Source organism: Cyprinodon tularosa, unplaced genomic scaffold (assembly GCF_016077235.1).
Source record: "Cyprinodon tularosa strain WSP-4 unplaced genomic scaffold, ASM1607723v1 ctg38, whole genome shotgun sequence".
NCBI classification, from domain to species: domain Eukaryota; kingdom Metazoa; phylum Chordata; class Actinopteri; order Cyprinodontiformes; family Cyprinodontidae; genus Cyprinodon; species Cyprinodon tularosa.
In genome coordinates, this window is record NW_024039096.1 from 2,314,814 (window position 1) to 2,342,807 (window position 27,994).

The 27,994-nt window shown below is 42.5% G+C and overlaps 1 protein-coding gene across 10 annotated transcripts in view; it reads left to right on the forward strand.

Annotated features, from left to right (window-relative positions):
* Window positions 1-27,994, forward strand: part of tanc2b (tetratricopeptide repeat, ankyrin repeat and coiled-coil containing 2b) — a 251,316-nt gene that overhangs the window by 116,358 nt on the left and 106,964 nt on the right. For 7 of the 10 annotated variants that reach the window (XM_038296912.1, XM_038296913.1, XM_038296907.1 and 4 more), the window contains one exon: window positions 10,999-11,115. The exons of the other annotated variants lie outside the window; for them this stretch is intronic. In XM_038296912.1, the coding sequence (XP_038152840.1) occupies window positions 10,999-11,115 (117 nt within the window). The remainder of the gene's footprint in view (window positions 1-10,998; window positions 11,116-27,994) is intronic. 10 annotated transcript variants of the gene reach the window in all.

Here is a 27,994-nt window from a genome sequence, read left to right on the forward strand (position 1 = left end):
ACATGCAAGACGAGATATATTTATTCATAAGCTCGTTAGAGGAGTGGATTCGCTTGCTGCTATCCATCACACTGTCACCCTTCCTCAACCTGGCACAAGCTGACAACGGAGCTGTAGCAGAGGAGTCCATGGGATTTACTCCCCTGGAGCCAGTGATATAGGGAGGATTTACTCCAATAGACACAGTTTCTTTCTAGCCACTTTGTAGAAGTGCGATCACAGACACAAACAACAAAGGACACGGTAATTTATCCAAAAGTGCACATTTCCCGGAAGTGTTTTCAAGTGTCAGATTTTTATTAATTTTTGCAGCTGCATATGCTTCAAATGGAGCATTTAAAAATTTACAAAGTTAAATAATCTTTTCTGATATGTCACATGAAAGCGCAGATTATCATAATCTGCTCATAGCCAGTTAAACGGGGGATGCAGGTTTTTAGAAAGAGATTATAAAAATAATTTTTAGAAAACACCTCACAGTGTTATTGCTTTGTTTAATGAAGCGACAGAGCAAATAAACTGCCTTGTAGAAGCATTTATAATTCTTTTTTTTTATTTTAATGATGATAATAATCTGAAAAGTGTGTCCTGCATATGTATTTAAACATCCTGTAATCTGACATTTGAGTCCCCCAGTAAGTGAACTGGTCCATTACACCGAAATCCCACATCCTCCATAACCGCTGCACTCCAGACCGCCTGTGCAAAGCAAAGCCTACTTCCTCCGCTTTTCCTCCCTTCTTGTTCCGCTCCAACTTCCTCAGAGCTGCAGGAGAGCATGCGCTATATTAATAAATTCAAAGGAGCAAAACATGCGGAAATTAACGCTTAACTTAATATGACATGTAAAAAAATCCCCATCAGCATCCAGCATATGTTAAATTTCTGCCCAAATATTTTCTTTTTGTTGTGGATTTTTGTAACGGGGATAAATACAGTAGGATCATACATGGTTTGTAGGAACTACGTTTGTTCTCTACCTTCAAAATCAGCATCTCTTTATCCACGCCTGCGATAAGAAATTTATTTTGAAGTTGTCAGATGCGCTTTTGTGCCTTTTTGACTGGATTTGATGAAACTTTTAAGCCTCTCGGTATAAAATAAATATTTTGATCGAGATGAGAAATCTACTTCCTGATATGTTAAAGCACCAATAGTTTCCATCCTATAATTTAATTAAACTGCTAGAATTATGCTGTAATTTTTAGTTACTAATCCATCGTTACAATATTTTAATTTGTAATATTTTGTTCTTTTTCCTGTTTGGTGAGATTGCAATTACGGATCTTGACCTGTCCGGAGCGGAATGGAGCAAAAAAATTACTCAGCTCCGTATTTTGACGGACGGTGTTAGGTTTATTCAGTGATGATTATAAAATTAATGTTTGTGCATATAGAACATTGAGAAACGAGATGCTTCACTCTGTCTTGTGATTCAGTCAGTGGAGCATTCTGTCTCATGACTTGATCAATTGTCCTTTCAGAACAATACTCTGTTTTGTAACCATGTGTTATGTTATGTTAATAAAAACGCTCTGCAGAGGAGGTCCGAGGGAGAGAGTGTTGGAAAGTTGGGTTGCAGCACTTTCCTCTTCTGCAGAAGCTGCTGTTGAGAATCCCTTTCTGTGTGAACTCGGTCCTTCTTTTACGAACCTACATTTTTGAACCTAACAGACGGCGAAGACGTACATGGGCGGTGACGTACGGAGGAGTAGCAGCGGTGGATGTTGAACAGTTCTCATTAATTAACATGACAGACAATTACTCCGCACGACGTACGTGAGCGGGGCAGAGCAAGGAATCTGGGGATCAGTGAATAAACAGCATCCTAAAGACCAATGAACACAACCGCTATCCAGAAAGGCACATGTGGAGATTTCTGAAGCAGTTATAAAACTAAAACGACCTCTGTTCATTCCAATATTCTTAAATGGGAAGAGTACAGTACACCTGCACACCTATTAGTATATGCTTTCCATAAACTGTGGTGCTGGTGAAGAAGAAAAGCAGCCTAAAGGTCCATGCTAACTCAGCCAGGGCTTCACGCATCCTCAGATCAGGTGGAACAATCTGTTAATATGGCAGCTACTGGTTAAACACTGTGCAAACAGGACCGTTGTAGAAGAGTGGAAAGACATTGGTTAAATAGAGCCATAAATTTGATATTTGGCAAAAGCAATGAGGGGGGAGGGGCCCTGATCCAATGAAATAATGATAAGGGAAGTTTGTCATCCATGCAAAAACCGTTTCTCTGGTAGAGATTCCTAACTGGACATTACTCATCCCAGTGTCACACATGCTTAGTTTGCTTTTCTTTACTGCAGACAAAAGCAGGAGAGAGCTGACTGATCATAGATGAAGATTAAGGCATGTCAGTCCTGGAAAATGATAGAATAAATAAAAGAATTCAAAGCTTGGCCTTCCAGCAGAACAGCTCTAAACATACAGTTACAGCTACATTGGAAAGGTTTGGATCATAGATATTTATATTTTAGAATGACCAAGTCAAAGCCTGTTTGTAGATCAAATTCATAATCTGTCAAGACTTAAATTGTCGTCAACGGCTCTCCTTCAGTTCCAACTGAGCCAGAGCTATTTTGCATTACAGAAGAGGGACTGATTTCAGTTTCTGGATCTATAAAGCTGTTAGTAAAAGGCCTTGTAACAATTTGCAGCCGTTCTTTTAGTAAAATTAGTTTTTCAAAGCGTCGTATCCGGAAGACTAGTTAAGAACACTTTGATTTTCATATTGCCATTTGCTTATACAAACCTACTCTTCTTTGACTCTGTTAAGTTGTTGCATTTTGTTTAATTGGTGGAGGTTGAAATAATTTTTTTTTCTTTGTTACGTGAGGAAATATGGAGACGTTCAATTTGTCAAACAATATAAAGGTGCTGAATGTCTTAGAGACTTCCTCTGTGAGTTTTAGGCCTGAAGTTTAGCAATGCTGCCTTTCAAATTATTGCTAGTTGCAGTTTGCCATATTGTTTATTTCTCAGTGATCCAAACTTAATGCACAAATGAAAGAATGATGATTTGGATCTAAAACAAATTAAATTCCTGCGACAGATTGAGAGATTTAACTTCCAAGCTACATACTGATAACAAAATGATTCATATTCCTTCACATAAAGCTAATCCAGATGTTCAAACTGGCCCCTCTGTTCCTGAAACAGGCCAAAGAAATCAGCGTGCCAAGCTGTTGGACAGGCAGAAGAACGGTCAAGCCTTTCTCAAGTCACGGTTACTGTGATGCCAGTCGATCTCGCCATGAGAAACTTGGATCCACTCTCCTCCCTCTTTCTGTCGGTTGATTTTCTCTGTGGCATCTGTGCTGGCTCGCTTCCTGGATGCACTCAATTTAAAGGCTTCTCTCCAGTCCATAGCAGCACAGTGGACTCAGGCAGACTCGCATACGACGGACAGTTTACTCCACCAGGTTCATTACGATTTTCTTTTAATGATTGGTAAAAGATGAAAACGTTTTTAAACTTCTGCAATAGATCTTTGGTCTCAGACCTTCAACGCCTTCAGTCTAAATCAGAGGTCTTCAACAGGGGGTCCGTGACCCCTAGGGGGTCCCCAGAGGTACTGCATGGGGGTCACGAAAGTTTTGGTTGATTAGACTTTTTTTTTTTATACCCCCCCCCCCCCCCCCCCCCCCCTGCAAATTTTTTCCACTTATTAAAATGTCTTTAAATCCTCATTAACATGAATTCAACACACTGCAGTAAACAGATAAGTGGAGGCAGAAGTTGTCTTTCAGTCATCAATACCAGTGGCGGTTCTAGACCAAATGTACCAGGGGGGCCAGCTTGGTTTTCCTAGGGGCACAGAAAAGCATGGAATGAAAAAACAGGAAAAGGGATTCAAATATATTAAGGTTTAATATATTATCAGAGATGGCAAAAGTACTCACTTTCCGTACTTGAGTAAAAGTACAGATACTTGTGTTAAAAAATGCTCTAGTAAAAGTGGAAGTACTGATTAAACTTCTTTACTCAAGTAAAAGTAACAAAGTACAGGCTTGTAAATTTACTTAAAGTAGAAAAGTAAAAGTAGAAACCACTTTTTTCATGCCGTTGCCTACATTTTAAATGGATGTCTGCCAATAGGACTAGATCTCCGTTGTTCATTTTCAATCATCTCGTCGTCCATGCTACTATGCTAACGCCACCGCCACCAAGCTGCAATGATTTGCCGCCAATGAATACCGCCGAATCTGTCGATTCATCTTGTAGTGGTGCGTCAAATGCAACGTAGATTCCCATCCAATTAGATTGAATTTGGTATTGATGACGTGAAAAATAATAACGGTAACTCCATTGAAATGATTCAAAACTAAAGTAACGAGCCAATTTTTTTAAATGTAAGGAGTAGAAAGTACAGATATTTGTGTAAAAATGTAAGGAGTAGAAGTAAAAAGTTGCCATAAAAATATCAGAAAAATCTACTTGAGTACAGTAACGAAGTATTTGTACTTCGTTACTTCCCATCTCTGTATATTATAATATATAATAATATATTAGGTTTAATCAAAATTATATTTCTTATTAGGTCAATATACATTCATAATTTAGGAATTTTATATATTTTTGACTTAATTTAAGTTAAAATTACAGTTTTCTATAAAATCTGAAATGGAACAAAAAAACTGATGCATTCAGCTTTAAACATTAGAGCAATTTCTTTTGAAAAAAAGAAAACTGGGATCCAATCTCAATATGGATCTTTCAAGCTGGGTACCGTTTCATTCACAACACCTGTCCCATCAACCAGGAATCTAAATCAGAAATATTTTAATAATCCCAGGGAGGGATAACTTTCATTACATTACTCCATCTGTAATAGAGTGACTGTAGGACCAGTTTGATATAACACAAGTTCATACAATAAATATAATTAGGGGGTCCCCGCTCCATCTCACCATCAGTTTGGGGGTCCTTGGCCTGGAAAACGTGGAAGACCCCTAATCTAAATTAAACGAAATATATGTTTGTTTTTAATGCACCAAAAACCTTTAAATTTCAGCCAAAAAAACAACTTAAAGTCGTAGAGAAGTCATATTTAAATTTCAAATCATGGCTTAAACATGTATATAAATGTGCTCTTTATCAGACCGTATTGTTCCAAAAGTTAGAAAATTTCTATTTTTAAAAATAATGTCTTAAAAAATATTCATCCTTTTACAGATCAGGGGGAACCAGCATACTACTAAACCTGTGGTTATGATGTTAAACATTAGCACTGTGTGTCATAAAAGCAGCAGGAGCTGGAAAGGCTGATCTGAGTTGTAAACATTGGCATCATAGTTCTCAAAGTAAAGAAAAAGATGCTCCTCATCATATATGCATCCTGATGTTATTTCATTCCAGCGGTTGTTTAGCTCTGCAGAGCTTTCACCGTTCCTTTCATTGAATAAAACATTTCATTCTCCTCTGTATTGTTACCTTGCATAGAGATGACGCATCTGGAAAGCTGACTTTCGAAGAGTGTTCATGTCTAATATTTATTTTCTGCAGATCCTGAACTGTGTTTACATCCTTCTCTTCCGATTCGGCTTGCTTTTGTAAAGAAAGCGTGTCTGTCTGTCCATCAGGAGAGCTTATGCAAGGCGTGCGGCCATCCGTGCTCGATGCTCTGCCGGATTGCTTTGGACATGTGCGTTCACCCGTAATGGTTAACAGTTGCAGCGTACGGCTCATAATCCATTTTAAAACCCTTGTTTAACCAGATTAGTCGATTAAATTATGCCGAGCTGTTACTCTACCTGTTTCTGTGGGTATTTCATTTTTGTCAAGGAATAAAACAAAATCTAAGATGCTAGAGGTGTGATGATACATTCAGCTAATCGGATGATTTAAGGCTTTTTGAGAATTAATAATCCTTTTTTTTTTGTCTCTGAATAATATGGCTTCTTTATGCAAAACAATTTTCAAGCCTCACCTCTTCTGGCATCATCCTGATGCCAGAAATAGCTTCAAAACCAACCCTGTCTTTGAATTTACAAACAGAAAGAAAGCTTTTTTAGTTCACAAACTGTGTTTTTATAAATCTCTGCTTATCATTACCGAGTCCAGGCTTCATCGGTCCTAATCTTTTGATTTAAAAAATGATCAAATTCAGTGAAGATTAGAGTAAGCGTTGTTGTGTCTACTGGATTAACGTGGCAACAGAATGGTCTTTCTGTGTTCTTATACATATAAAGAGGGTTAGCATCAATGGTCAACTGGAACATATAGCTTTAAACACCCCATGCTGTCACCATGGCGATGGTGTTTTCAGGATGATGTGGGATGTTATTTATTCACCAAAGGCAGCATTTTGCATAAAGCGTATTTAACTTTCTGGGGTCAAAAATGACATCTGGCCATATTAGTGGTGATGAAACCTGGAGCATCAGAAACTGCTGCTGGACTGGATTAAAGCAACAAATCCGACATCAGGATCTATGAAGGCCTACAAAATATACACAGGGTTCCCGCAACTTTTACAACTTTTACAGTTAAAAATGGACTTTAAAGTAAAAGAAAACCAGGAAGTAGTTGTCTTATCTCACTCAGTGAGAATTAGCCAATCAGACGTCAGGGTTTGTATAGAAGAGGCCCTAATCCCTCCTCTTTGAGTTTCCTTTAATACGTTATTTCTTTATTGAATTATTTTTCTGGTTCCTCCATACAGGATCAGACTCTGTGTCCATAAACTGTTCTGTCCTTTTAGGGTTTGGTTTTGTCTTAAATATGTGATTTAAAGCTTTTAAGGCTTATTCAGACCTATAAACATCATTATAGCATTTGAATACTGCAAAATATTTTCTTGAAATGAAAAACATGGTTATAATCTGTGACATTTATATAAACATTTTCTAAACAAAGCTCTGATCTTGTTATTGGCTGATTGCAAATGTGTTTTCCTTTTAAGATTAAACCCAACAGCAGCTGTCGCAATTAGTCTTTGAGCCGTTGGTCGTTGGTTACATTAGAAACAGAGTCGATGTAAGAGAGAAGATGCTTCAAAGCGAAAATCTGCTGTTTTACAGTAAGATTAAAGAGTTGCAGTACTAAGTGGACATTCAAAATATCATATAAGTGATTAGCAAACATGCAGCAGGCTTTATTACACTGAAAAAAATCAATCTAGATAAGTCATTTTTTTCTTAAAATAAGTGCATTTGTTCTTGGATTGAGGAGGTAAAAGAGACATTTTGCCAATGGAACAAGACAATTTACATTTAACATAAGAATACTATTGCATTGTCTTATTTCAAGTGCATATTATCTAATTATCTTATTTTAAGAGTAAAAATACTCATTCCCCTGGGAAACCATCAGTTTAACCTACTTAAATTAAGGGTAAATACACTTAATTTAGGGCATTTTTTTACTTATTTCTAGATTGTTTTTCCAGTGTAAGCAGCTGTGCAGAAGCTAGGAATAAAAAAGCAAAACTTTTCAAACTTTTCCATTTTCCTGTCATGCTTTTTCCCTGCGACGAACCGGCAACCCATACACAGCTGAAGTTATGCTACGTTCAGACCGGACGCAGCAAAAGCAGCAAAATCGCGTCTGCTGCTTCATTTTTGCTGCTTGTACCAGTTAGTTCTGACGCGCGGCTGAAGCAGCTTTGCTGCTCTGGCTGCGCGGTGCAAAAGTGTGTCTGACGCGCGTTGGGCGGAGCTTCACTATCCTTTCTCTGCCTTGCAGCTATATTTGCTGTGATCAGTGGGAATAAAGTAGTTTTAATATGTTTTTAAGTGAGAAAATACACCTGAAAACGTAATCAGTGCCGTCAGTTCATTCAGATTATCATCCTGCCTCCCAATGTTTTTTCTGTCGGAGCCGCTCAGACCCCCACATACCAGCGGTGTGCCGACAGAAGGAAGCCCTTCATCAGCAGCCTCTGGCGGGTCGCCTCCTCGCGGTTTACCGCGGCGGCTGGTAGGTGTTTTTCATCTAAATAATCCGATCTGCAGGCACCAGAATAATAAAAGCGAACATATTCTGCCGGCAGATGTATATATTTTAAGTTAATTATCCGTTAATAAACTGTTTAAGAAAAGTAATCAGAGCGGTCTGTGTCATCAGCGCTGTGTCTCTCTCCCAGCCAGCTCCCAGATCAGCTTCTCTGATTGGTTGACGCGGCGCGTCGAGCAGCAAAAATTAAATTTTTCCATCTCGAGCAGCAACGCGTTTGCGGCGCGTCACGCGCGTCAGATGCTAAAACGCGCCCGACGCGCTGCTTCAGCTGCTGCTCAAAACGCGCCGCGCCTTTTGCTGCGCCTTTGCTGCGCCTTGACGCGCGTCAACCATTGACTTTGCATGTAAACTCGCTGCTTCTGCTGCGCCTGCTGCCCCCGGTGTGAACGCAGCATTAGAAACCAGGGCCCCTCGCAACCCTACAAGGCCTATATTGATCATAAATCGAGTAAAAGGCTCCCTCAGACCCCCCTCTGTCTAAAAAGGAGCAGATTATCCCCTAAACAGCTGGATTAATTAAGTCTTTTTTTCTTGAAATAAGTGCATTTTTTTCTTGAATTGCGGAGGTAAGTGAGACACTTAAGAAAAAACAATTGCCTTGTCGTATTTTAAGTGCATATTATCTAATTATCTTATTTTAAGACTTAAAATACTCATTCCATTGGCAAATTATCTTATTTACCTACTCGAGTTAATGGTAAATACACTTAATTTAAGAATTTTTTTCTAATTTTTAGGTGGTTTCTGCAGTGCAGGCTTTATTACACTGAAAAAAATCGAAATCTAGATAAGTAATCTTTTCTTAAAATAAGTGCAGTTCTTCTTAAATTGAGGAGGTAAACGAGAAATGTTGCCAATTGAACAAGACAATTTACATTTAGAATAAGAAAACTCAATTGGATTGTCTTATTTCAAGTGCATGTTATCAAATTATCCTATTTTAAGAGTAAAAATGCGCATTCCATTGGCAAACTACCTCATTTACCTGCTCAAATTAAGGGTAAATACACTTAATTTATGAATTGTTTACTTATTTCTAGATCAATTTTCCAGTGTTGCATTTAAAATAAGAAAAAAACAATTGCCTTGTCTTATTTCAAGTGCATATTTTCTAATTATCTTATTTTTAGAGTAAAATACTCATTCCATTGGCAAATTATCTTATTTAATTACTCAAATTAAGGTTAAATACACTTAATGTAAGACATTTGTGCTGATTTCTAGATTGTTTTTGCTGAGCACGAACGCCTCAAAATTAGCCGCTTGACCCAAAATATTGCAAACAAAGGGAGGCTCTGTCTGTGGCAGTGAAGACCTCTAAAGGCAAGGCAAGGCAAGGCAAATTTATTTGTATAGCAAAATTCAGTACAAAGACAATGCAAAGTGCTTTACATGATTAAAATACAGGAAGATAAAACAGAATCAAAGCAAGTAGGAAAACATTCAAAAATAAAAAAAATAAAATAAAATAATGCAGAAACAAAAAATATTTAAAACAGTTGGACTAAAGAAAATATGTTTTTGTTGAACTGTTTAACTAGAACAGTCGAAGGCAATCCTAAACAAATGTGTTTTTAGTCTTGATTTAAAGGAGCTCAGGCTTTCCGCACTTTTACAGTTTTCTGGAAGTCTGTTCCAGATAAGTGGAGCATATAAAAAGTTATATATAAATGCAAAAACTCAACGTCACTTTCAGGTTTGATAGATCGTTTTTGCTCCCATAGATTAGCCTCGTGAGACCATCCTGATCTCGCGAGCTTTCAAGGTTTCACTCGCTAATCAGTCTGGAGACTCTCCGTTAAAGAAACTTTGGAGTCGTTCACCAAACGAACGTCCAATCAGCGTTGGCTTTGAGGCGGATTGAGGTGTGACGCAACAAGAAGCGCGACAGTTCAGTCTAAAGAACATGGCGGCTTCAGCGGATGAAACTAGCGTTAGCGTGGCTATCGAGCAAGTTTTATCAGAATTACAGAGTATTTCTTCACTGAAAGAAGAGCAAAACGCTGCTCTGGAGGCTTTTCTCAGAGGAAAAGATGTTTTTGCTCTTCTCCCAACTGGTTTCGGCAAGAGTTTGATCTATCAATTGGCTCCTCTTCGTCGTCGCTCTGTTAGTACGTCATATGCTTCGTTAATCTCATTGGTTTATTTGGCCCGTCTATCACCAACATAGGCCAATCAGCTAACCAGTATTTTCACCCCTTCCCAAAATTACTTCAACGGAAGGTTTCTGGCGGAGTCAGGTTACCCATAGATCTCTGCAGTCTGTTGATTAGAATATGAAGGCACACAGAGAAGAAGCTGAATGGCTCTACACCTTATAAGGATATCTGCTCTGCAGATGCAAAGAAGTTTAATTCATGCAAACATTTTAAATATCAGGATCTAAATGTTTTCTTCTCTGGATCGAAGTCGAAAGTTCAGGCCGTTTATAAAAATCTGTACGGCAAACCTTTTCTCTTTCCCTCATGATTATGACGCTGTCACCTCCCACCATTTTTCCTGCGGTTAATTTCTCATTTGACGCTTTAGATCCGTGCCGGTGGACGTCACCGTCGTTCTCATGTGTCATTAGACACCAAAAGGACCAAAGACACTTTATGCTTTTTTTTTTATCTGCTATGTGCATCTTTCCTGGACCGTTTCTCTGTTCGGAGGTGAATGTTGGCCAGGGTACACGGTGTATGTAGGTATTTTTAGATTTCATCAGTGGGCTGATGTTATGCGAGGGTGATGCTGGTTTCTCCTGCGCCAGTTTCCTGTTTGCAAGGCTCTGCGTTGTTTACTCATGCTTGAGATTTATCTCACTTGAGGCAAAACAAAAGCTTCATAGAAAAGCCTGCAGGATGTTCTCATTTTATCAGTGTGTTGCTCCGAGTTCATAAGCTCTCTGTCCCCCCCCACCCCACCCTGTCCCTGTCACTCTTCTCTTTCCTTGTCCTTCTCCATCTCCCTGTTGTATGTGTGTGTGTGTGTTTTGTCTCCTTCTCTTTATGTGTGTGTGTGCGCGCTTTCTGCTCCCAGCCCCACTGCGGAAAGCAAAGTTTGTGGAGAGCCCTCGCATTCCACAATCAGAGCTTGACTCCCGTACACACACCTCTGCTACTGCCAAGAATACAGACCTGGACTCATACCGCACTGGTAAGTTTTTGTATTATTTTTTTTATTTATTGGGGCCAGCTCATCCTTCATTTCACCATGTCTCTGTATGAATGCAGTCAAAGAGAAAAAAGAGACAACTTATCAGTTTGAAAGATTTTCTGCTGGATGCTGGAAGATGCAAACACGGCTAAGATCATTAATCAGATAGCTTTGCTCGCGCCCACCCTCTCTGCCTTCTTTAATCCTCCTTTGCCGCTTTCTCGGAGCTCGTTTGAGTGCCGCCGCCGTTCAACTTCACTGCCGGCTTTTTGCTCGTTAATCCTGCTGACTGTCCAGGTTCCTGTCAGACCCAGCGCTCTCCTCCTTTCCTCAATCACGGAGGATATTAAAGCAGTTTACTCTAGGACAGCGATTTGATATATATTTATATATATCTCTGCTCTTTGTCTCACGCTTTCAATATCTTTTTGGCTCAACCTCTAGCAGGTTTTAGGACCTAAGCTTAAGGGGCCAGGACTTGATACGTGAGTGGAGTAGCGACGGGGGGGCAACCAGCCTTGTTCGTCTGTCGCCCTCTATGGCTGAATTTCTGTCCAACGGGAATATTAAGTATGTAAATGTACAGAAAAGTATTTTAATTTGACTTTAAATATGTAGATAAACATGCAGGTGTGTAGTTTTGGTTTTGCATTGCTCGTATAGCTGAAGATCATCGTTCTTGTGAAATAGACTGTGACATATGAGCTATGAGCTGCCAAGAGTGGCTGTAAGATGTGACATATCAGGGATGAAATGGTGCTCTGCGCCCCTATCGACAGAGGAAGCGCTTGATTACATTCAGGAATCCTCTGCGTGCGTGGAGCAATAACTCAAGCTGAAAAGCAGCCGGGAGGGCCAAGATGAGCTTTTTTTTCAAGGGTGAGTACTCGTACCTCCCAGGTGGATAGATGGAGGTCTGAGCTCTTAACAAGGCCTCCCTGGCATGTGCATCAGCAGGGCGGTGACTTAAACACTTGATTGCTTGCCAGTCCACACTCTGCTGCAGCCGCTGCTGATTCTGACATTGACTGTCGCCTGGGGCGTTGCAGGTATCCGCTGAATTACTTTTGTTATTATTGTTCATTTTCATGGGTTGGAAGAACAGCAAACATTTGTGGCTTCTTGAATACTTTGAGATGTAATTCCTCTAAAGCCATCCACCATTTATAATAGATGGACAACTTTAATGCTGTTTCTAACCGTCTGCTTCAGACTGTGGATAAAATCCTCTTTAGTATTTTCATTCTGAATGTTTTTATATTATGTAGTTTCCTTGGTTTGAGAGCAGGGTTCCCGCGGGTCCTTAAAAAGTCTTAAAAGGCATTGACTTCTTCAAAATAAAATTAAGGCCTTAATTGGTATTAAAATGTCTTAAATCAGTCTTTCGTAGGTCTTAATTCTTTTAAACATCATAAATAGGATTATTTTTATTACGATTTATTTTTGTACCGGTAGTCTAAATAAAACATTAAAATTTAAATTTTTTTTATTTATTTTTTTAATAATAAAGAACGGCTCGCTATTATTGGTTTCGTCCCGATAGCGGAACCAATAAAAAAAGTTGTTGCGTCCGAGACATTTGGGAGATGCAACATTAACTTTTTGTCTGGAAAATATGAGTGTCATTACCCGATCCGTACCGGAAGAACGATCCGTACCATCAGCTCATTTGCGCGTGCGCAAACAGAATAACGTCCGGTGGCAATATTTCCTTTTTCTTACTTTTTTATTCTTTTGTATTTTTTAGAGGCATGGGTTTCTTTTTGTATATCTTTGTATTTTCGTCAATATTGCATTTTCTAAAAAAAAAAAAAACAGAAATACATAAAAAAGTTCAATCGCCTTGTGATAGTTACTTTGACTGCTCTGAGCATGCGCAAATATACGTCACACAGCGTATATATTTAAATTTGTTTAAATATTTGATTTACTCTGTACTATAAAAAAATAATAGTGCATTCACTCTATCATAGAGTGCATCAGATAAACGTTACGCAATAATATATTCCCAGACTGCTCTTAGCATGTCTGATGATGACGTCAAGCAATACAATAGATTGAATTTAAAAAGCATCCATTTCTTTCAGAAAAGTCTTCAATATTGTCTTTACGATGTAGTTTAGTATTCTTTAATTATTTAAGGATATAAATAATAAGTTTTTTCAGTACCGTAATTACAGTATTTTTTTGGCGACCCGGAAGTTATTCTGTTCGCGCAGGCGCAAATGAGCTGATGGTACGGATCGTGCTACCGGTATAGATCGGGTAGCGACAATGAGCAAGTGTAAATGTAACCAAAATTGTCTCCAGCCAAGAGTTTTCTCCATGGCTAAAACGAAAGTTACGTATGTAACTACGGTTCTATGAATCCCGGATGACCGCCAGAGGGCGGTGCTGAAAGCACTGAATGTTCCCTTCGGGCATGCGCAGTTCGAGTAATTATACCAACAGAGTCACACCTGTGACACCGGATGACCACTCAGAAGCTATATAGCCTGGTGTCATCCTTTGCTCTGCTCCTACAGAATCTTCTCGCAAAAGCAAGGATTCTGAGTGACAGAGAAGCTCTGGCGGTCATCCGGGATTCATAGAACCGTAGTTACACACGTAACTTTCGTTCTATTTCATCCCTACTGACCGCCAGAGGGCGGTGCTGAAAGCACTGAATGACTAATGCCAACGATGTCACAAGGAATCCTGAGCACATACCTCACAGAGGAGGCCCAGCAGAACCTTGTAAAAGGACCTGACCCAGGGGATGAGGGGCAGCCACATTGACACTGTAGAACCTGGTGAAGGTGGTTGGGGAAGCCCATGAAGCAGCAGCACATATAGCTTCCAGCGGAACCCCTCTCAAAGCAGCCCAGGAAGCGGTGACGCTCCTGGTGGAATGTGCTCTCACACCGACTGGCAGGGAGCAGTGACCTGCAGCGTAGGCGTGGCAGATGACACTCACAATCCAATGGGACAGACGCTGTTTAGAAAGAGGACAGCCTAACCTTGGACCCCCATAGCATAGGAAAAGCTGGTCCGAGCGTCTCAGATTGGCGGTGGCTGCAATGTATGCCTCCAACGCTCTTACCGGGCACAACAACTCCGACTCATTCTCAGTTGTACCAGATTGAGGCTGAAACCGAGCGAGCCGCAATGGCTGGTTACGGTGAAAAGGAGACAACACCTTAGGCACAAACGCAGTATTAGGCCACAGGGTAACACCAGAGCCATCTGGATTCCACCTGATACACCTAGGGCTGACAGAAAGAGCATGTAGCTCGCTGACCCTCTTAGCTGAGACGATAGCCATCAGGAAAGCAGCCTTGCAGGAAAGCCACTTGAGTTCTGCTTGTGCCAAAGGCTCGAATGGAGGGTGGCACAGAGCTGTGAGAACCAATGGCAGATCCAAATCTGGGGCTCGTGGGGCTGGCCGCTGGCACAACCTACGAGCACCACGCAGAAAAAGTGAAACCAGTTCATGGCGCCCCACTGTACGGTTGTCAACAGTTCGGTGAAGACATGAAATTGCTGCAACATACACTTTAAGGGTCGAAGGAGAGCGGCCCTTATCAAGGAGAGACTGGAGGAACTCCAAAATAGTGGGCACCGAGCAGGAAAGCGGGTTCTCATTGTGGGCAGAGCACCACTGAGAAAAGAGGCGCCATCTGTTAGCATACTGCAGCCGAGTGGAGGAAGCCCTAGCACTCAATATGGTGTGTCTCACGGTGTCTGAACACCCAGTCAGCCTCCCAGGGGCCATGCCCACAGCTGGAGACGTTGAGGGTTGGGGTGCCATATCTGTCCCCCCAACTGAGACAGCAGATCCCTCCTTGCTGGAAGACGCCATGGAGTACCGTGACACAGACTCCAAAGCAGCGGGAACCACGGCCGCGCTGGCCAGAACGGAGCTACCAGCAACACTCTGTGGCCCTGCTCGAGAACCCTCCGTAGAGTCGGCCAAACCAGTGAGAGGGGTGGAAAGGCATACAGGAGAACCTGCGGCCATGGATGAGCCAGTGCATCCTGGCCCAGTGCGCCCGCCATCCCGGTTAGGGAATACCATAGGGGGCAATGGGTCGACTCCTCTGTGGCGAACAGATCTACCTCTGCCTGCCCAAAGAGGTTCCAGATTATGCGCACTACGTCGGGGTGAAGAGACCACTCTCCCGGAGCAGGTGCCTGGCGGGATAGAGAGTCCGCAACCTGGTTCTGCCGTCCTGGCAGATACGCTGCGCGCAGGGTACACAGACGGGGATACGCCCATTCCAGGAGATCCCTCGACACCTTCAAGAGACGTGCTGACCTGGTGCCACCTTGGTGGTTTATATGATAAACAACAGAGGTGTTGTCTGTCCGAATCAGCACGTTCCTTCCCTCTAGGTGGGGCAGAAGGCACCTGAGGGCCATGTGCACAGCCCGCAGCTCCAGCACATTTATGTGTTCGGTGCGCTCCCTTGGGTCCCAGAGACCCCGAACAGCTCTGTGTTGCCACACGGCACCCCAGCCCATGAGGCTGGCATCCGTGGTGACCACCTCCCTTCGACACACTACTAGCCCCATTGGAACACCACTGGACAAAAGGGTCCCGTCTCGCCAAGGAGCTAGGGCATGGAGGCAGCTCCTGGTCACCATTAGCCTGCGATGCCTGTGCAGCCTGGCGTCTAGGCGAAAGCTGTTGAGCCATCGCTGCAAAGGACGCAGAAGGAGCAGCCCTAAGGGCACGACACGAGTGACTGATGTCAGTTTGCCCAGCATTCGCAGGAAGGTGATGTAGGGAAACTCCCTGCCCAGTCTGAATCGACGGACAAGCTGGAGTATGTTGTCCACCCTGTGAACAGATGGACGGGCCATCATGGTAGCAGAGTCCAGATGCATCCCAAGAAAGGTGGTTGTCTGAGATGGAACCAGACAACTCTTTGCCAAGTTGACTTTGAGGCCTAACATTGACACATGAAGTAGAAGCTGGGACGTATCCCGAGAGGCAGCTACCTGAGAGGGAGCACAAAGAAGCCAATCGTCCAGGTATGGCAGAATCCTGACTCCGGAGGCCTGTAGAGGAGAGAGGGCTGCTTTCACGCATCGAGTAAACACCCTCAGGGAAAGGGAGAGCCCGAATGGGAGCACCCGGAATTGCCAATGGCGCCCCCGATAGGCGAACCTGAGAAAACGGCGATGTTCTGCCGCAATAGGCACGTGAAAGTAGGCGTCTGTCAGATCTACTGATGTAAACCAATCTCCCGCCACAATGGTCTGAAGGACTTCTGTTATGGTGAGCATGTGGAAGGGAAGGACCTTCAGGTACCGATTCAGTCCCCTTAGATCTAAAATGGGGCGAAAACCGCCGGTCTTCTTGGCCACAAGGAAGTATGTGGAGTAGTAGCCTCTGGGTTGCTGCAGAGGATCTACAGACTCGATTGGCCCCTTGCCCAGGAGGGCGGAAAGCTCCTGGTCTAGTGCCTGAGATTTCACCGGGTCTGTGATGACAGTCATCTTGACCCGGTGTGAGAGGGGGGGCCGCCGTCGGAACTGGAGCCTGTAGCCATTGGTTAAGGTGGCAACCACCCATGGATCTACGGCATGAGCAGCCCAGAAATTCAGCTGCTGATGGGAAAAATGTCCGACGGCTGGCCCGGTGGCATCATCTTCTATCCCCACGGCCCCTGGGGGCTCTGGGGGGAGGGCGTCCAGGATTTGAGGCCCGGGTCTGTCTAACAGGGCGGCAGACTGGCTCACGAAAGTCCCTTCTCGGTCTCTGCCGCACATCATGGGGATAGGAACCAACAGGTCTGCCACCGGTCTGAGGTCGTGGCTGAACGCTGGGGGTAGTGGCAGGGCGGCCCGAACGCTGGGGAAAGGCAGGTATGCTCCTGCGAAGGCCGGAAAGCTGCTGGCTAGTCTGACGTGCCTGAGCTTCCGTTCCAGCGCCTCCAAGGCAGCTGATCCAAACAGCTCCCCTGGTACAACCGGGACACCCCTGAGGGTCCTACGGCATGCTTCAGTCAGAGGAGACTGTGCCAACCAGACCTGTCTACGAGCTTGGACAAGGAAAGACATGACCCGTCCAAGCTCTCTGGTCATCAGCGCGAAGGCCTGCAGCGCTGCGTCACTATAACCAATCGCCGCACTTGCACCACCAGTGTCCTGAACAGATGCAGACAGGGCAAACATGAGGTGCGCCAGGGAATTGCCAAGGCGGCCAGCACGCGCTCCTGCATTGTACGCCTTACAGAGGAGGTCATCTGTAACCCGACATTGAGTCCGCGGGCACCGGACATCAGGACGCAGGGCTTCATCTGGTGACACAATCAGTGAAGCAACAGCTGGTTCAATTGCTGGCATACGGTCCAGGCCGGCCTTCACTGACTCATGCATGGCAGCTAATACACGACCATCCGAGGAGAGACGCGACAGCGCTCTCGGTTCCCGCCAACAGGCGTGTAACTCCTTCAGGTACTCCTCTGATGGAGGTACAGAAAAAGGAGTAGGAGCCCTTCCACGTCTGAAAAAAGCACTGCCAGAGCTGGATGCCTCTCCTTGTGGGAGTTCCAGCTGCAGCTGCTTCAGGGCCATAGACATGACCTCCCGCATGGAACCGTCACCGGCCTCTCCAACCGCACTCTGAGATGAAAATGAACCAGCCTCAGAGGCTTGAGAGGACCCTGCCTCCTCCTCATCTCTAAAATGAGAAGCGGAGGCAGCCAGAGAGATAACGTCATCCTCTACAACCAGCTCGGGCATTGGTGGGGAAGAGAGCCCAACCACTGGGAGCGAGGGATCAGATTGCCGTGTCTGCAACAAGGACTTCATCTCTGCCAGCTCTGCTGACAACTGCTCCACCCTTGTGGACAGGCCCTGGTCAGGTTTGGCCCGCTTCCTCCGGGGGAGGGGCACAGATGCTGTGGTCCCACCACGGCGCTTAGAACGCTTGGGGGGAACCACCTGCCCAGAGGGCGGAAGGTCCGAGCCCTCCTGGGGGCACAACTGGGCCAACCGGGCCACCCTCACTGCATGGGGCATAAAGCTGCAGTTCATACAGGGGTTCTCAGACAGCGCCTCCAAAAGGTGCTCATGTCCAAGGCAGGTAGGGCACAGGTCGTGGCCATCCTCTGCCTGCAGGGCAGCCCCACAATCTATGCAGCTGTGAGAGCCATCCATGTCGAAGGCCGACAAGGCTTAAAGAACAGAAAGTTATCGAAAATCGGGAGAGGGGGCGCAAACGCAGCCGTCACCAATTACAGCAGAGAAACGAAAGAGGCTGCGAGCACAAGGCAGCCGATACTGGGAGAGGGGGCAAGAACCGCTACCGTCACCAGGTATAAAACCAATAAACCAAAAAAGCTAACAACGTTAGCTGTATGGAAACTTAAGTTGGAAGTAGGAGCGAACAATGCTGCCGTCACCAATTATAGCGGATAAAACAAGAGAGGCTGCGGACACAAGGCGGCCGATACCGGGAGAGGGGGCGAGAACCGCTACCGTCACCAGGTATAAAAGCAATAAACAAAAAAAGCTAACAACGTTAGCTGTATGGCAACTTAAGTAGGGAGTAGGAGCGATAAACGCTGCCGTCACCAATTAAGAGAGCAGACCAACGAAAAGGCTGCAAAAAAAGGTTGATATTGGGAGAGGGGGCGAAAACGCTGCCGTCACCATTTATAATTAAGCAGACCGATGAAGAAGGCTGCAAACAAACCAAAAAAGGCTAACAACGTTAGCCGTCTCCAACTTCGGCAACGAAGTAGACCAGACTTGGTTGGGAGAGGGGGCGAAAACCGCGGCCGTCAGTAATTATAGCAGCGCAGACCGGTGAAAAAAAGGATGCAAAAGTAGGGAATATACTGGGAGAGGGGGCGAAAACCGCTGCCGTCACCAGGTATAATACCAACAAACTAAAGAAGCTAACTACGTTAGCCGTATATAACTTCGGCAGTGAAGTTATTCACACTGGGAGTAGGGGCGAAAACGCTGCCGTCACCAGTTCGGAACAAAACAGCACGAAGCTGTAGGTAAAAAGCTAAAGTCGTGAGCCGGGAGAGGGGGCGCGGATGCTACCATCACCAGCAAACAACTCACTTACCTTCCGTAATCTTCAGAATCGACCCGTTGCAGCCCTGGGAGGGCGGAGAATAACCGCAACTCCGGTCAAGAGACAGGGGCTTCAGACAACGGGGAAGTTAGCGAACCGCTTGCGAGAAGAAAAAAGGAGCAGAGCAAAGGATGACACCAGGCTATATAGCTTCTGAGTGGTCATCCGGTGTCACAGGTGTGACTCTGTTGGTATAATTACTCGAACTGCGCATGCCCGAAGGGAACATTCAGTGCTTTCAGCACCGCCCTCTGGCGGTCAGTAGGGATGAAATAGAACCAGGGAACATATATGAGGCTCAGTGGATTTATGCAAGAAGTCATTCAAGCTCAGAACGATGGGAATTAAGGCAGTGGAGTCGCATGCGAAACGCGAAACACAAAGCGTCAAAATCGACTAACCGAGAAACAGCCGGTATTTCTCGGTTTTTTCCACCCTTGTCTCTGCAACGCCTCCACTTATCACCAAATCAAACATACTAATAAAACGATACAAAGAACAAATAGCTGCATAAAAGACTTAGCACTGGTTATGTTGTGGCTTTAAAACTGATTTGTTTTGTTCCCTGCTAAAACTAAGTTTATGAATTTAGTTAAATAATTGTTAAAATATATCTGTCATTTGTGTGTTTTTAGCTTTCTTCCTGTATGGGAAGTTTTTCCAAATTTGAAACATTAGTGCAGTGGTTTATGTTAAAATAAACCTTTGGGTTAAGTTGTCGCAAAGCAGCTTTTTCTTGTGTTTCTTGTGAATTTGGTCTTTAAATTTTTATTTCAAGTGTCATTAAAAAGTCTTGAATTTAACTTGCCTTATGCTGTAGGAACCCTGTGAGAGGAGCTCAACAGTCATCTAAAACACCTGCAGTAATAAACCCGACTGACCTGATTCCATCTACTTCAAACCATCAGCCACCTTATTAGATACACCTATTTTTTTCTGGGTCCGACCCTCTTCCCTTTAAAACAACCCTAATTCACCGTATCATTAATGCAAACGTTATATTGACACGTTGCACAGTTGCTGCATATTAGTCGGCTGTCTTTAAGGAGGATCGCTACCGCAGGTCATTCACCAGACTCTATAATACTGCACTATAACCACAATAACTCCTGTAACAACCACTGTGAAACTATAATAGAGTTTTTTTTATTTTATTTATTGGCTGTTCAATATTCTGTGCAATATGCTGGCCGTGCAATATATGTGAATATAATAGTCACTACCTCACCGTTGCTCCTTACCTACTACACTTTAATGTAAAAGTCAATCCACCTGTATATAAGCCATCCTGATTGTACATATGTCACCTCAAATCTCTGTGTTACTCCCTTGTATTTTTAAATTTCTTATTTTTATTTTCTTTTATTTATTGTTATTCTTAACGCACCTTTTCTTCCTTGTTTGCACCTTCTTTAATTACTATGCCAATAGGTGACCAGTGAATTTCTTCACTGTGAGATCAATAAAGCTCATCTAATCTAATCTAATCTAATCCCCATCCATGATGTTAGTCAACCGTTCCACCACATCCGAAACGTGCTGTGTTGGATTGAGATTGAAGACATTTTACTCATTTTTTTCATGCTCAGGAAACCAGTTTGAGGAGATCTGAGATCAGTGCAATGCTGCCATCAGAAGAGAGCTACTTTTTGGTCAGAATGGGATGAGCATCATCAGCACAAAGGCTTAGTAAGGCCAGATGTTGCTAAAAATAATCCTTTGCACTGTCGAACTAACCTGATGGATTTGCTCCGCATATCCATCTGGAAACCTTCCGTTGAAGTAATTTTGGGAAGGGGCGAAAATACTGGTTAGCTGATTGGCCTATGTTGGTGATAGACGGGCCAAATAAACCAATCAGATCAAAGAAGCATATGAGGTACTAACAGAGCGACGACGAAAACACAACCACAAACCAGTCGGGAGAAGAACAAAAAACATCTTTTCCTCTGAGAAAAGCCTCCAGAGCAGTGTTTTGCTCTTCTTTCAGTGAAGAAATACTCTGTAATTCCGATAAAACTTGCTCGATAGCCACGCTAACGCTAGTTTCATCGGCTGAAGCCGCCATGTTCTTTAGACTGAACTGTCGCGCTTCTCGTTGCGTCACACCTCAACCCGCCTCAAAGCCAACGCTGATTGGATGTTTGTTTGGTGAACGGCTCCAAATTTTCTTTAACACAGAGTCTCCAGACTGATTAGCGAGTGAAACCTTGAAAGCTCGCGAGATCAGGATGGTCTCACGAGGCTACTGTCGAACCACCACAACCAGCCTGAACCATTGATGCATGTGAATATGGGAGCTGAACAGTCCAGAGAACATTTTTCTCCTTTGTTATTGTCTAATTTTGACTTAGCTTTGTGATTTGTCAGAGTTCCTGATTCGATGACAGGCAGAAGTATCATATCACTTCTATTCAGCACTCATACATGTTTGCTTAAAGGGTCAAAGAATCGTGAGCTAAGATGGTATTCCTCATATAATGGCCTTATCGTTCACGCAACTAAAACTTGTCTCTAACTTTCTTTTTCTTTGGATATTATTTGTAGAATAAATCCTGATTATCTGAAGACATTTCAGGAGGTTTTTAAATATCTTAAATATCTTTTTTATTACCAACAACCGGACAGTTTTAAAGTCACCTAAATCCACTTTCTTCCCCTTTTCCTTGTGCTTGGTTTGAACTTCTGCAATTTGACTTCCCCACATCTAAAAGTGACATTAAGTCACTGTATTGTGTCGGCCTGAATCATTATTTATGTTAACATGCTGCTGTACTGATAAATTAGGCTAGCAACTATTCTTCCACAATGCATTTTGACTCTTCATAGAATAAATAAGGTCTTTATTTGAATATCTGATTTGCAGGTGGAGAAATACTTACCTTGCATGTAAGATGAATCGTCGTTAGATTTGTAAATTCACAAACTCCCGAAAAGGCATTTTGCCAGCAGCTTACCGATGCGTTAGCCTCGATTCAGTAACGTTTCAGACCAACGCAGTGACGTGTGTGACGGCAACGCACCAACCAGAGGCAAAAGGCTAAAGCCAAACAAAGATGGCCGCGCTAGTTTTAGCTGCAATACCTTATTTTCCTGTTTGAAAAAAGAGCAAAATGACTTTTGTTGATGGTAAAGATGTTTGCATGTTCCTCCTCACTTGATCTGGTAAGAGATTATCAGTTAGCTCCACAAGTTGGGAAACAAATCAAGAATGTGATACGTCAACCTGCTACTACTGCTGTGATTGGCTAAAAACTCGACATGGGAGACAGGTTAGAGAAATGCTTTTATTTATGAAAAAAAGAGATCATATATATAGATCTCTAAGACATTTGATTGTGAATCAAATTGCTGGAACATAAACGAAGGCTCCTGGACTGATTGGACACTTTAGGACACCATCTTTTTTCCTTAGAATAGACAAATTTGTCTCTATTCACTGACAAAAACATTATCCATACTGTTCTGTAGAAATGTTAAAAGGAAATAAGAAGTTGAAAGCTAAATAAAATGAAACTTCAATTTTCCACCTAATTGATATTAACCTGAGGCTACAGGAGAGAGAGAGGGAGAGTTCTACTTTCAGCAGATAACAGGAAGGCTGAAAGGAATATGGCAAAGTTCCTCCATTTGACCAGTCACTATGCTCTCCCTGGAAATGTTAGCAACTTTTTTAAACTTTCAAAATTGCCATCTTATTTAGTTTTCCTTCATTCTAACCACAAGCATTTTGGTTTCACCTTTTCCTGACTTTGAAAGCTTGCTTGTTCAGAGTCCATCGTCACTTTACTGTCACTGTTCTGCTTCTTGCTGCAACTCTTCCTTTCCTTTAAACAGAAAACCTCCTTTAAGGTTTCTCAGAAAGTGTCCTACTCTGGTAAATATTAATGAGTGCGATTTAAAAACTGTGATTTGTTAAATTGTGTTTATATTGCAGATGAATTAACTGTCTTATCATGAATATGTAATGTGTCTTCAACCCTGATTTTGTTATTGATTGGTAGTTTTGTTCAAAATAGTGTTAAGATCACAGTTTACATCAGTCTGTATCACGTCAGATGCTGTTTGCTCTTAGGATTTTATTTGTAAAATGCCTAAAGTGGTGTTACATAGATAAGATCAGAGGAATGCACATTGGAACCTGTGATTTCTGATTACCTGGTACTAAAGCATCTGCTCTTGTAGGAATTTGCACTTTATTCTCTTCTTTTTATTTTTATGCGCTCCTCCTTAAATTGATTCTTATATCCAAAGAAGGTAAAAATATATATTGCCAGGATTTAGGTTAGATAAGTCCTCTTCCGTCTGCACCTCCTTCCTGGGCCTGGAAATATCGTCTCCTGTGCTGTCCGGCAGATCCTTGCATGGCCGGACAGAAACAGATGCGCTCTCGCACCGAATTGCATTCCTAGCACTCTGCAAAGATAGTTGCTATGGCAACCATCTGTCTCCTGCAGCAGCTCTGGAATCCAAGAGATAGTAGAGGAGCATGTATACGTTAGGTGGGCTGCTTCGGGAGAAGAATAGCTTTTTTTGTGCTCTGTATGTTTTTCTTTCTCCTTTGCATTTTTCATCATTAGTTTCACTGACGATAAACGGCTGGATGTTCTGAAGATGCGTGCTCCGTTCCAGCGAGCTGTCAACAGGCTTTGAAGTGGTATAGACGCTGGTTGTCAGAGGATCAGTGAGAGGCAGCTCATATGATTTTAATCTGTATTTAAAGAGCAAAACATAGGGATTTATAATGGAAAGGAATCAACACACAGCCCCTGCATTATGTTAATGAATTGCTGTTGAAAGCAGCTCATTTGTATTAGTTTAAAGTGGGCTGTGTGACACGTGAGCGACATGTTTTTGTTTTTTTATTTTCTTTCTTCCTCAGTCAGACGTTTCGGTTGTGATTTGATGTGACGGCTCCGTGTTTGCAGTCCCCCGTGGAAAAAGCGGGTCCTGACATATGTTTGCTTCTGGTGTTTTTTGCAGGGTTAAAGTACAAACAAAAGGATTGCCTGTTTTTATGTCACTGGGGCCGACAGCTGGCTGTGACGGAGATGCTCAGGTTATAAAACAAAAAAAAAAACAGGAACTTCCAACGGAACGAGAAGAAAATGAAGCTACAGGCAAAAAATCTGTAACATTAAGTATCACACCTAAAGGAAGGACAGAGCTGCTGCTTGATCTCTCTGAGCCCCCCACCCCCCCAAGGAGCTGTTGACTAATCACTGCCAATGCTTTCAATGCTCGCTGCTTGCAGTCTGTCAACCGGGAAGCCGTCACTGCCTCCATGTGCAGACGCTGGTATGCAGAGACAGCAGCTATTGCATAAAAACACACACAGTATAAACATAGCACAGAAAGCATAGTTCAATATCCTTAGAAGAGATCAGAATTAAACAATACAGGGAAAAGAAGATGTTTTATCTTCATGTTAAATGTGTTTTCTAATGAGGATATTTTTTATATCCCAATGTAGTTTGGTTTTAGTCTTATTTAGCCCTGTGTGGATAGTTAAAACGTTACTGAATGTTTTGTTCAATATAGAAAAACTATAGAATTCAATATATTTTGCACTTGTTTCTGATGATCTTTAAAAAAATGTTTTCCTCCGCTTCATGTTTACTGTGACATTTTATAAAAGCTTTGGATGATTGATATTTTAGTGGATTAGCAATTTCTGGTTGTGATTATAGCTGATTTCATCTTTGCTGCAAAACCATTTAATGTTGAACTGAAACGTGTGGGAAGGGCTTTATTAATAACATCTAATTGGTTGGTTAATTGATTGATTGGGAATAGTAAAACCCGGGTTCAAAAAACGTGACTGATCAGTTTTGTCCATTAATTTGGCTTTTTTTTTAATTGTCTGATTGAAATGATTGGTATTTATTTACATTTTTGATTATTATCTAAAATAAATGAAATAAATAGAATAGAATAAATGAAAATACTGCCCTCTTTCTAGTGAAAAGCACAAAAAAGTTTGAAGATGTCAAGTTTAAGTTCTGACTTTTTGTTTTATGTTTTCCTTATATATTTATTTTTTTAATTATTATAAGGCTCAGTTTTATTCCTTTTCCATCTCCTGTCCTTTAAAGCTGCGATATCGCAGGCGGAAAAGTAAAAACCTCAAAAGCTCCTGGTTTCTTGCTTGAAATAATCAGATTAAATATGCATATGAATGTGGCGTTTAATTACTGTTTTTATCTGTGCTGTTGAGGGTTTCTTAGAGAGACTTAGACTTTGACGGCATTTTGTTTTGTACAGCTTTCATGACATTTCCATTTCTTAAAGCGCAGCAGTGATCAAATGTAAATTGATCAAAGGGCAAGTGGCTTTCACATCTCATTTGCCCCGAAACAATTTTTACTTGCCCAGTATAATGTTTTATAAATATAGTTCTTAATATTAATTTTTGTATATATCATAGTATAGATTAAATTCATCGTCCAGCTGCTGCTCTGCAGAATTCTCTCCCCAAGAGCTGAATCACGCCATCTAGTGGATAATCACGCGGCTTTTTCAAATCACGCGGCTTTTTCAAATCACGCAAGAATGTGTACAAAACAACAAAGATGGCGCCGGCAACGCTTGTGGGTCGTTTTCAGTGAATGTCGGTGATTTTAAAGTAATTTTGAGTGAAAATTTTTTTTTTTTTTTTTTTTTGCGATCAGTGTACTTGCCCGGCGGGCAAATGCATTGAAATTTGTACTCTCCCGACAATAAAAACTACTTGCCCCGGGCGATCGGGCGATGGTTAACATCGAGCCCTGCACTGCATGAAAAGTGAGATTTTCGTCCCCGTAAACTCCCGCAGATCTGCCTGATTTTCGTCAGTTTCCGACAATTTGCAACCCGTGCTTGTCCGCGTTTGTCGTGCCACAAATTGTCGGAAACGTACCGTGACGTATGTGGAGAGCGATCAGCTGTACTAATGGCCCTAATTAGCATATGAATACAGCAAACCCGCGCGGCTGGCCAAGTCTGGCTTGAATAACCTTCTCAGTATTGGCTGAAACCACTATTCTCAAACAAGTAAAATCGCTCGTGATTGGCAGCAAAACCACACGTGGCCACGCCAGGCTTTAATTTTCTTACTGAGTATTGGACGGAACCACTTCTTTTTAAACAAGTAAAGTCGCTCGTGATTGGTTGGCATATATATATATTTACATATAAATTTACATATATATATATTTATTCATATATATATATATATTTATTCATTCATATATTCTTTCATATATTTATTCATTCATATATTTATTCATTCATATGGTGTGTATTTATGTTATCCTACACTACTACACAATTATTATGCTACCATCAAGGACATGAATGAATTTATACAGGAAATGAAGATTTGCCAGGAAGCTGTTTATGCAAAGAAAGAGCTTTATTGAAACACAACTATATACAACGCGTATCCAAACACATGCGTTTCTAAAAATTAAAACTCCGTGAACGGTCCGTTTGCTTCCTCGGGTTGGAGGTAACTGGCAGCATTCCCTCCGAGGCAGGTCCGATGTGCAGACGCCTACTGTGCGTGGCCCTGTACTTCGGCATCGCTTCTAACCGGGACTGCAGCTTAACACATAGTTCAGTGAGATCCGGCCTACGAAATGGCGGCGACCGTACAATCCATCCAGAGACACCGCCGAGGAAGGCGGACTTCCAGAGTTCCACTTCCTCATCTGCCAGCACACTCTGCCTCGCTTTCAGCAGCTGAAAAAAAAAACAATGAATCAGCGCACTGCGTATGGACACAACACATCTATCAATGCACCTGAAAAATAGTCACCAAATAAAGTCTTACCCTCTTTCTTCTGGCCCGACTCCGAGCAGATAGCCTCCGCACGCAGCGTGTGGCTGGCTGCGTATATCTGAAGCTCCTGCGTACCGTCTGAAAATACGTCTTACAGGCAGCTGGAAAACAATTAAATGAGAGTGGTATAAATAAAAAATCAAACGCAAGTCACAGTAACAAGGAAGGAGAAAACATTAAAACAAGTCACTTACACACAATGTCGTCTTTATCAACATCGTGCAAATCTGGACTTGCCGAGATGGGAGGTCTGTGAAAACAAAATGTAAAAGCTATGATCGGTATCTATCCGTATCCATTGCCTTTTACCGCAGAATGAAAGCATATTCTTTAAATCTTACCCTTGCTCCGGTTCAAAGCGCCTGCAATTAGTCTCCGAGTTGTGAAGACGGCGTACTGCTTCCTGTAAATCACAAAAAATACACTTTAATAAAGCTTATTCTAGCTAGGCTACTATTAGCCGCTATTAGCCGGTAGCTTAGGCTAGGCTGCTTTTAGCTTAGCAGGCAGTAATCGAACATATATTTACCGCTAGCATCTCTTCTTTGAGTTCGTCTTGTTCGATGCAGAGTCGCCATCGCGTCCAAGAGGAGTTTTACCCCGAAATCCAGAAGCTCCAGACCGCTGCACAAAGCAAAGCATACATCCTCCACTGTGGCTGCACACCGCGCCGTTCTGAGTTTCTTGGAGATCGTAGGGAGCATGCGCGAGATGAACCAGGGTGTCCGCGGATCAATAAAAATAATTAAAAAATCATTCTTTTTTTTTTTTTTTATCAAGGCCTTAATTGGCACTAAAATTATTTAAATATGTTTATCGAAGTATTTATAATTCTTTAATAAAAAATGCTTATAAAAACAATTTCGTCAGATATATTATATCGCTCCAGGCGGAGAAAAAGCTAGAGGATATATATATACGTATATATGTGTGTGTGTGTGTTTACATACATACAGGAGTCATGGAACTCTGCTTGC